Genomic DNA, 10,792 nt, shown 5'->3' with positions numbered 1-10,792 from the left:
GAGATGCGACAAAATCAAGACACCAACAAGAAAAATTAAACAAAAATGCAGGAAGAACAGAAAACATTCACTTGATGAAGGTGGAGATGCATTAGTCTATGCTGAACTTTTTTTTCCAGGCAAACAGCCTTATTTTCCTCTTCCCTGGATCGTTTAGAGCACTAAATATGATATTTCCAATAAACATGAACGTTACCCCTTCCACCCCGGATGTTTTGCTTCATGACAACCGGAAGAATTGTTAAGAAATATCTCCAAGCCTTTGAATTTCTTTCATTAAAATACAACATAATTTATTATTGCTGATAAACGAGCGTTACATTAACACTTTTGTAGTGAGTGACTGTATTTTGAAAGGAAGGACCGGGAATTCCCTTTTCTCGTTCAAGCTAATTCAAATTTAACTTAAAAGGGGTTCAGCAGCCACAAAAAACAAACATGAACAATCTTAATTCTTGACATTTCTGATACAATTCTGGAGTTGAGTCCCGTCCTGCAGGATGCTTCGAGAGACGTATCCCTTCGCGGAGGACAGTTTCAGCCGCTTCCCGTCGCAGAGTAACATCTACGGACTGTGTCAGGCCGGGGAGCAGGAGCTGTTAGCGGCCACTCTCAAGGGGAAGGTGGTGTGTTTCAGGTACCAGGAGCTGCAGCACAAGATCCGACCTGTGGCTAAGGAGGTTCAGTTCACCTACATCCCAGGTGCCCGCCACTCGATCCTAGTTATTAATACTTCCTCTCCACATTTCACATGGACTTATTGTGCTTTTTACTGCGTTCATCTGACAGCCACAGCTACTTTGCTGTTTAGTATTTTACATACAGAACTTCTGATGAGCTTTTATACTTTTTTTGTTGCAGTATTATAGATTAAACTGCACAACAGTATGTTATATAGTTCAATACCCCCCCCCCCCCCCCCCTCAAGCCAACAGTAACATGTCAGTATTCAGTAATATAGTATATCATGGCATAACAGTGACAGGAGGCATTTCTCTAGATCGATTACTTTCATTTAAGATCATTTAAGTGCATGTTAAACTATTTTGGTCCATTTCATCATTTTCTATTTCTACGTTAACTTAAATAAAGGATCTGAATACTTCTTCCACCACTGCACATATATTGGCCTACATGGCAGACATACTTACTGTAACCATGTACAAATAAACACAAAAACTGGGTTAAAGAAAAAAGGTTATAGCCATTGTACTACTGTAACTAAAAGAAGCACAGCTAACTGATCAATTCAGCTGTTGTGTGATATAATATAATGATGATAAGAACCAGGTCTGACCTGTTTATTTTGTGTACAAAAATCAGGTTGTATCATCACAGAAGCTGTAAAGCAACGTAAAACTCCAGACCAGACCATCCATCAGACTGTTCATGTTCACTGTGCTTCCGCAGCAGTGGGGCTCCTTCCTCTGCTGCAGGAAGCACACATGATGTCATGTTTCCATGTCTTTTTCCAGATGTGCTGAACAGTGACATCTCTATTCCTCCTCTCGAGTCCTAAACTGTGTAAACAATTGTATTCCACATGACATGATGAAAAGTGAATGTAAAGCTCACAGATTCAAGGGTAGCCAATGTTTATTTTTTATAAAAAATAATCAAATGTTGGGCAAGACCTTAACGTTATGTTAGCTGTTTGCGTCTTCACAAATGCAGGATACCTTTATCCATTAGCTATTTTTTTCAACAGCGATTTGTATTCTTCAATACAGTATGAAACATAGCAAATTCAGATCAAATGTATTTTCTGCCTCAAACAACCTCAGTAAACCAACCGGCCATGGCCCCTCAGTAGTTGAAGATCAGATTTTCTTTTCGTGATGCAGTTTTTGTAACTAAGAATACTTTGATCCTGAAACTTGTGCTGCAGCTGAGTTGTCTTTGGTTCATGTTGGTTGGATGCTGTGTTCTTTATCTAGTTGATGCAGAGATTGTATCGATCGACACCTTCAACAAGTCTCCACCCAAAAGCGGCCTGGTGGTGGGCATCACATTCGTAAAGGTACGTTTTTTTTCTATATATCGATGTGTACGAGTCACAGCGTGTGCAGACTTTGCTATGAGGGTTGTCGATACTTTGCTACAATTCTAGAAGCATTGTTGATAACGACTGAACTCCTGCAGGACTCTGGTGACAAGGCCACGCCGTTCCTCAATATCTACTGCGACTACGAGCCCGGCTCAGAGTTCAACCTGGAGTCCATCGCACGTGAGTGAAGCAGTGTCCTGCATGGCATGCCATATGATTCAATGTTAGATAGTTAGATAGATGTGAATATGCCTGTGAAATAAAATAAAAAATATATAAATGTATTTATTTAGATATAAATAAGTAAATATTGTTCAATAAATACATTTTTTATTTTATTTATTTCAGTGGAATTTAGTTCCTAATGCCACATTTATTTGCCATCATTTTTTATTTGAAAAGCTTTTATTAGAATCATCATATACACACAGGTGCATACAGGACTATTTCATTCAACCCCTCCTAAACATTTATGAGCAGTGGGCTGCTGTGAAACACTACAACATGCGGATAGGAGGTGCCGGGGGTTCCAACCCGCTCTACTGCCGAGCTCTACTGCCCCCCCCCCCCCCCCTTTTTGTTGTTGTTGTTGTATTTTTACATTCAATATTCACATGAAAGGATTCAGACCAACGTAACTTGGCTGGGAGGAGGCCAACAGCAGCTACAGAGACGGCCATTCAGTTAGCGGAGGTGCGCTAGCTAGCTAATTGGTGTGCTGATGCGTTGGTCCGAAAGGTCAGAGAACCACCAGATGGAAATCCATGTGGCACTAGGTAATCAAAGTTCGCTGCACTAAATAGAATGTAGTTATTTAACCTCATTTAGTTATTTCAGGATTGATATCACAGCCATATGTATTAATTTCACAGGCACATGTATTTATGTATTTAGTCATTTGCTGCTGATTGAAATGGATTTCCCTAGTCCTGAAGTGTACAGTGCTTACTCTGCCAGATGTTTCACATGCTGACGTCAGTGCGTGTCTCTGAATAGAGAGCTGCCTGAATCTGGAGCTGCAGTTCACGCCGTTCCATCTCTACCACACAGAGTAAGTTCGCCGCTGCAGAGAGACGTACACTGTGAACCCCTAAATATGCAGAGTAATTTAACCGTTCAGCTCGGGGGGGGGGCTCATCCCGGCCTTTCAGTCTCACAAAGAGAGCTCCGGTTCACACCTCAGTTGGCATGGCAACTAACTACCACTGCAGGCCGAACCAGCAAGGAGCAGCTTTCCTTCACAACGGAGCAAAGCAGCTCACACACTTCGCTTTGCTCACACACTCTTCTACTGCAAGGATAGTAAATGTTCACAGTCCAATCAGTGTCCCACTGTGGTCAATAATGTGATTTAGTGTCACTGATAGATTTACAATTACATCTGTAGGAGGCGACTTTGTGAGTATAAAATGTTTTTGTAGACTCAATGATATGAATCAAAATAACTGTGTTTTCTTTCACACTTATTTCTACATCAGCAGCTCGTTGTGATTATTGATTATGCTCGATTTAAACAGGCCAACAACATTCCCATTAATATATGTATTCACACTCATATGAACATACGGCTTTTCATTTTTTATACATTATTAGTGCGTCAGTGAAACGGTGTACTTCTATTGCTACAGTGAATTGATTTCACAGCAGGAATCAATCATTTTACCGTGTCTCATTTAATATGCGGCTCCAAATCGGTTTTTATGGGTTTTAGTGTCGTCAAGGTCGTCACGTTGTCAGTCAGCAGCGTCTGTACGGACAGCGTCTGACAGAGTAACATGACGGGGTGCATCTGGATGGGGAATGTCAGCGGCCTTTTCTCTCTGACAGGGTGCAGTGTGACGAAGGAGGCCGAGAGACGGTGTTTCTGCTCAGTGGACACGACCAGAGGATCCACCTGTACAAGGAGGTCAGATCGTGTGTGTCTGTGTGTGTGTGGTGTGTGTGTGTGTAGGATAAGATTTTAATCAAAACATGAAAATGTAGATTAAATCTTTTCCTCTTATTTATGTAGAAATGTGTGTATGTAAATAATTGTGTGTTTATGTGAGTACACTGTGCACAATTATTAGGCAAGTTGTATTTTTGAGGATTCATTACAGTGCTCTCAGTCAATCCAAACTGTTTTCCTTCACCGTAAATCTCCCGTTTAAGAAGGGCCCACAAGTTCTCAGTAGGGTTTAGGTGAGGAAGGGGGCCATGTCAGTATCCTTTCATCTTTAAGGCCTTTGCTGGCCACGCAGTGGAGTACTTGGATGCATGCGATGGAGCATTGTCCTCATGGTCTTCTTTAATAAAGATGCAGACTTTTTCCTGGATCACTGCTTGAAGAAAGTGTCTTCTAAAAACTGCCAGTAGGTTTGGGAGTTGATTTTGAGTCCATCTTCAACCCGAAAAAGGTCCAACTAGCTGGTATTATTAAAGATGAGCTAGTTGGACCTTTTCAGGTTGAAGATGGACTCAAAATAAACTCCCAAAGCTAACTTGTGGGCCCTTCTTAAACGGGAGATTTACGGGGAAGGAAAACCGTCCACCTCTCTGAACAGTGTGTGGGAGGCTGTGGTTGATCGTCAACAGATCAAGAAAGTGACAGAATACATGAATGGAGGCTTATTACTGTTATTGAAAAGAAGGGGGGCTATGTTGGGCACTGATTTTATTTTTTGAAATATCAGAAATGTTTATTTGTAAATTTTGAGTTTTTTGTTTATTATTCTCACTTTAACGGATCAAAATAAACAAGTGAGATGGGAAAATGTTCAAGTTTTTCATTTAGTTGCATAATAATTGTGCACACATAGATATTCTCCTAAGAAAGCCAAAACCTCACTTTTACTTTCTTAAATATTCAGGTTTGAGGTTTATTAACAGTTTGGATTGACTGAGAGCACTGTAGTTGTAGTTGTGCACACAGTGTATATGTTCTCATGTGTGGGTATTATTACTTCTTATTTTTTGACACCTCTCTAAAGTAGATAATGTAGTTCATTTGTATAACTCGTTTTATTGTGTATATTTTTTTATCATTGCATTTTTTTTTGCCTTTTAATTAAATGTATTTGTCGAAGTATTTCTGAAAATTAAATTGTATTTGTCCTGTGGAGATGAGGAATGGAAATTGAAACAAAAAAATCGATAGAATATTATTATTTCGACATTTTGTTTCGTTATTTTTCAAGTAAATATACAAAAGACCACTACACGAGGGTTGTCTTCTCAATTAAAGTATAAAAGAGTAGAAAACACAAGAATCATTTGTCACAACATTCTGACTTAAACATGGAAGCCCTTCTGGTGCTTTCAGTCACATCACATGAACTCCTTCAATAGATGGATTCTGTAAATGTGGATGTTGAGTAGAAGTTGAGTTTCAAAGTTGGAAACAACATCAAGATTCATTGTTCTGTCAAAGAGACGACTCATGTTCTAAAAGGGATGAAAGCAACAGGAAGGCTGTTTTTCCTCAGCAAAAGAGATGAAACGAGATGGTAATGAGTTTTGCATATCTGTAGGAGACGTTTCACTTTGATTCATTGTGCCTGATTCTCCTATTCCCAACAGAACGCCTCCCTCCACCAGTTTGAAGAGCAGCCAGTGGAGAGACTCTTCCCTGAACTACAACAACTGCCCAGCAAGTTAGTCCCTCTGTGTCTGTAGATACCAGCAGCGACGCTGGTATTGTTTTCTGTCTGTGAGCCACCATGGCAAAATGGGGTCCTGGAGACACCGACTAGGCACAGGTATTTCTGTCTGTCTGATTGTGAGACCACAATAGCGTCACAACAACCGTGCAAGATGCAGGCACAAAACTATAGCAGTGTAGTGAAGATGACTCAAACACAGACAAGGTGAAAACAATACTAGCGTCGTTCTCACGGCTTGTGATAAAAGTATCAAAAGAGGACATCAGCAATATGACATTCAGCAGACAAAGAAAAGAGTAACGAGTTGAGATTATTCACAATGAGACAAAACACACAGAGAATGAAGACATCACCAGCATTTGTTCTGCATAAATATGTGAACACATTTGCTGAGCTAAATGTATGTGAGATCCATAACCGTGTGTGTGTGTATTGGTTGTGTCTCCCCTCCCTCCACACAGTGTGCTATGGTTGGACATGTTGAGTATCGCTGGTGGCCGGCGACTCTCAGCGTTTGGCTGTCAGAATGGCTGCGTTGGACTGGCTCTGGTCAACCAGACAGGACCAGGTGAGGGAGACCAGACACAGTATAATGGAGTTTCAGCTCTATCACATGACTTCTTTCCCTCTAAAGTGTGATTGAGGAATACAGTGAATCCCCCCCCCCCTTCCTTCCTTCGGGGGTGCTGAACACATCTGCACCTTTTGCATTATTGCATTATTCATGAGGCCAGTGTGGGTGCCGCTTAAAGGCACTGCGATCCCGCACAGGTGTTACTTATTGTGACTGATTAGACCTCTGTGGAGCTATGCTAGGAACTAAGTAGGGCCACTGGACTTCATCGCTTCGATGTGTCCCACCATAACAGGAGAGTTAGAGCGATGTCATTCAAGAGGAGGGCTGCTCCCACACTCATCTCATATCGCTCACACTGTCATTACAAGCAGCATAACTGGAAAAAATGTTCAGCCTCCTAGTTTTAATTCAATTAAGTTGGAGATATCAGGAGTTTCTGACAGCTACTATATCACCAACTTTGTGAAAAAGAACTAGAAAGGTGTCAACGAACCTGTGGCAAAATGGCTGCAAATCCTCCGTCGCTGTCAGTTACTAACTAAAACCCCAAATTAACACAGAACACACGTATGTGGTTTGACTTGTTGATGAACTGCTACAAATGCATTACGTAGCCAATTTATGCTATTTATACAATGCGACTACAAGGCTAGCAGTGGGGGCAACCATCTTGGACTAATGGGTGAACAGTCCAAAGTCGGAGTACCTCGCTCTACCTCGCACGCGCTACACCCTCAAACGGGCTTCGCTATTGGTTAACCCCATCGAGGCGGCCCCTTTCTTTCATTTGATTGGAGCCAGCGTCCTGCGGTGCCGCAGGGATGCCGACACAGGGGGCTCCGTCAAAACAACGCAGGGTCACGTGGCATGCTAGCATGCTTGCAATACCAGGACCCAGACAGCTATCAGAGTTCAGCCATCATTCATTTTATCATCAAAGTTATTATTGTAACCTGTGTCACAGTTGTACATTTTGTATCTGTGACATGTGATGCATTGCATTATAGGATTCCTAGCAGAAGCTAATGTACATGCTAAGAAAAGTGCATAGTAAATAGGGAATGATTTGTCACGGTAATTAAATGTGCCTGTGTTGTTGCATTGTGGGTGTGTAGGGACTTTTCAAATATGTAAATGCAAAGCAAAGATATATATTTTTTTGATTTAAGTGTGGAAACTGGTCCTAAATTCCTTTTTTGGGGGGATTTTCGACATATATACCTTTTTTTAAAATAAATTCCATCTTTGTTCTGTAATAAATGACTACGAGATGCAGTAATGCTGATAATACTGTAGGACTATTAGGTGTGTTTTAAGGATGTACAATCTTTTCTCTTTTTTTCCATCAGAGGTTTTGCAGAGCTGGCGCTTCCAGTTTGACAGTCCAATCTCTTCAGTGCTGCTGTTCCCTCTGAGCTGCCAAACTGAGCCCGACCAGCCCAGCGGAGAGAGAAGTATGTTACTGGTCTATTTTAGTTACACGTCTACAGCATCCCCGTCTGTCTCTTCTACAATTTGCTCCTTGGTCGTCACTGTGGATATTTAAGTCTGGTAGAAAATCAAGGACTTTGATGGTGTGTGTCTTTTGTTTTTTCCAGGTGTGGAAATGGAAAGCTACAATCTTCTGGTAACCAGTACCATAGAGATGGCAGTTGTCTACAGGTCAGAATACTTTCTAAAGATATCAGTGGAGCTATCGCTTGGTTTTGGGCATTTTCACTCAGACATTATTTTGGTTGAGAAAATGTCTCTGTCTTCAGATAAGTGTGTTATTTGTGTGTGTGTGTGTGTGTGTGTGTGTGTGTGTGTGTGTGTGTGTGTGTGTGTGTGTGTGTGTGTGTGTGTTTTCTCAGAGATGTCCAGGAGCGAGGCTTGTCTCACTCGGTGTGCCTCTCAGAGAGCGACCAGTGGGACGCAGTGATCTGCGCTCTGGTCATTGACCTGGATTTTGACGGGCAGAAGGAGGTGCTGTTGGGAACATATGGGCAGGTCAGAGCTCTTTTTTACTAATAGACTTTATTAATAGTACTTTAACAGAACTAACGGTGTGTACCTGAGGGGGAACTTCAGGGTGGGTGCTACGCCTCCATGACGACCATAAAGCTGGTCAAATTCCATATCTTTTTGTTGTCAATAAATCCCATGAAAAGATCAAAACCAACAAGGCCTTAGTCCTTCCCCTTGAACTTTCCAACTTCCCCAGCCTAACTGTGGCTCTCAGCTCCAACCACAGTAGGTGCAACTGAGGACATAAATCTTTTTAATAAAATAAATCTTTCAATCAATTTTTAGGAAGGCTCAGTAATTTCCTAAAACTGCTGGTCAATTACTCAAACGGGAGGAATCGGTGCATGTTGTCGGGGACTATTTCCAGCAGTGGATTAATACACATTTGGTGCTCTATTGAGTATTTGGGGCAGCAGGATGGTGTTTGTGGGATTGCGTTGAAATAAAACAGAGTGTGTGTGTTCATGCTGATGAAGTCAAATGTCACCCAGTGCTACAGTGTTTATCAGTGATGAGTTTTTAATAGTTTGTGGACAACAATGGAGCTGTATGGCACAGAGGAAGAATAACTATTAGGCTTTGGATACATACACAATATTTCTTTCAAAACATATATGATGTATATGTTATTTGACCAATATTGTAGGCGCATCATTAACGCCTTACCCTCCCCCAATAGGACAGCATTACATTGATTATAACAATGACTGTAAAATGACGTATTCAGCAATTGAATATAATGAAACATGAGATAATTTTGTTTGTCTTCACTTTCTCGGACATCTCATCAGTTTGACTGATTCATGTGACGAGATCTCGGTGATGACGATGTCGTCTGCCTTTTTTTGCCCGTGCAGGAACTTCTTTGTTACAAATTCCAGCCGGCAGAGAGAAGAAGTGACGGACAGTTTCAGCTGCAGTGGAGGCGGAGCTTCAAGAGTCCTCTGCTGTCCATCATCTACTTAGACTTGACCGGGGACGGTTTGAGAGAGCTGGCTGTCCTCACGCTGAAGGGGCTGCATATCTTACAGGTATGTAGAGTAAGCTGTGTTCCATCAGGGCCGGTGCCTCTCTGCTCTTCCCCCTGCTGTTGTTCTGCATATTACCCTAATAGATAGATCATCCGCTTACTAAGTCAAACACAGAAGCACGCTCTCGAACTGGAGAAAAGATGTTATTTCTAATGGCGAAGTGACTTGAAGCATCAAGTAGTTGCTGACCTCTACTGGCCACCAGAGGAAATTGCAGCAGGATTGATAGAACTGATTCGTTTTGTCTCCTCTGAGGAAGTAGTTGAACTGATGCAACACTAATGAAGACATGATGACCAAATACTCAAATAAAATGCTTTTTTTATTTGCTTTTGTCAATTAAAATGAGTGTTTTTCAGTGAAAGTGTGATGCAGCATTATTCTCCATCACTGAGCAGGTGAAGTTGGCATTAATAACGACCTAAACAATAAAAATCTCCAGCGTTTTCAGCTTAGTCACCCTCACACGTCAGCTCAACGCAGGCCCAGACGTTACTAAAGCAAAGCTTCAGCGGCGATATTCCTCCTGTGCAAATGAATTCAACAGACTTTCCTCAAATCTGTCTCGGAGTAATGTGTACCTCACTTCATGTTGTGTTGTTTCCTTCCCTCGTCTTTTCAGCACTCTCTCACCAGCACCGCCGATTTGGTCCTCAAGCGGCTCGCCCTCAGGGTGTCAGCACTCACGGCCGGCTCTGAGCCGGAGTCGGCCAAAGAGCAGGACGCCGAGGAGAAAGATGCTCCTGCTGAGAAAGAGGAGTGTACAGCTCAGACACCATCATCTTAAGAAAAACAGTGTGTTTTCAACATGTGAGTCCTGATGGATCAGACTGAAGTGTTTGCCACATTTACCGGTGGAACAGGAAGGATTTTCTCAGTATTCATCAACAGTTCTATTTACAGACGCTAACATCACATTAGCCACCCAAAAACAGTCACACTCTGCTCTGTGGTCAAAACAAGGATGTGCTGTAGAGTGTTTAGTCTTTTCCAGATAATAAATCACATTTGGGTCTGTACACTCTCACTGTTCTTGTTGTTTGTCGAGTATTTATTTACTGTGCACTTCCTTGAATGTTACTTTTTCACATGTCAGATGCCAATGGAGTGAGATTATTTCACTCCTTTCTAGTGCAAACTACCTTTTTTAGTTCATCTTTCTGAGACTCTGTGTCTCGGGACAGTGACAGAGAATTCCACTGAAAGAAGTGCAGCAATTCATTTTTATTTCTATATATAAAAATTGATTTGATGACAGATTTGAATTCTCGGTGCTCACATGATCATGAAGTTGTTAAATTTTGAGGTTCAGAAAAAGTAAAAAGACGAACCAACAAAAGCAATGCAAGAAACATTTACAACAGTGTTAAACTATGAAACAAACATTATTTTAGTGACGCAGTGGCTTCGGTCAATAGTTGCTCCACATCAGATGGGTGTTATTGGCCTCGTCTTTCGGCCGGTCAGTGGCACTGTGGTCCTCTCTGGA

General features: G+C 41.7%; 1 protein-coding gene across 1 annotated transcript; it reads left to right on the top strand.

The window, feature by feature from the left end:
- Nucleotides 1–201: 201 nt before the first annotated feature.
- Nucleotides 202–10,335, top strand: kptn (kaptin (actin binding protein)). Its single transcript, XM_076102204.1, has 12 exons — nucleotides 202–702; nucleotides 1,938–2,020; nucleotides 2,143–2,227; nucleotides 3,044–3,098; nucleotides 3,875–3,953; nucleotides 5,606–5,679; nucleotides 6,150–6,256; nucleotides 7,615–7,719; nucleotides 7,864–7,927; nucleotides 8,119–8,254; nucleotides 9,130–9,303; nucleotides 9,926–10,335. Exons 1-12 carry the CDS (start codon nucleotides 501–503, stop codon nucleotides 10,088–10,090), a joined length of 1,329 nt encoding a protein of 442 aa, XP_075958319.1. The 5' UTR covers nucleotides 202–500; the 3' UTR covers nucleotides 10,091–10,335.
- Nucleotides 10,336–10,792: the final 457 nt, after the last annotated feature.

The sequence above is a fragment of the Anarhichas minor genome, unplaced genomic scaffold (genome assembly GCF_050575085.1).
Source record: "Anarhichas minor isolate MPS153535 unplaced genomic scaffold, ASM5057508v1 ptg000027l, whole genome shotgun sequence".
Lineage (NCBI taxonomy): Eukaryota > Metazoa > Chordata > Actinopteri > Perciformes > Anarhichadidae > Anarhichas > Anarhichas minor.
This window is presented reverse-complemented; position numbering and strand designations above follow the sequence as displayed.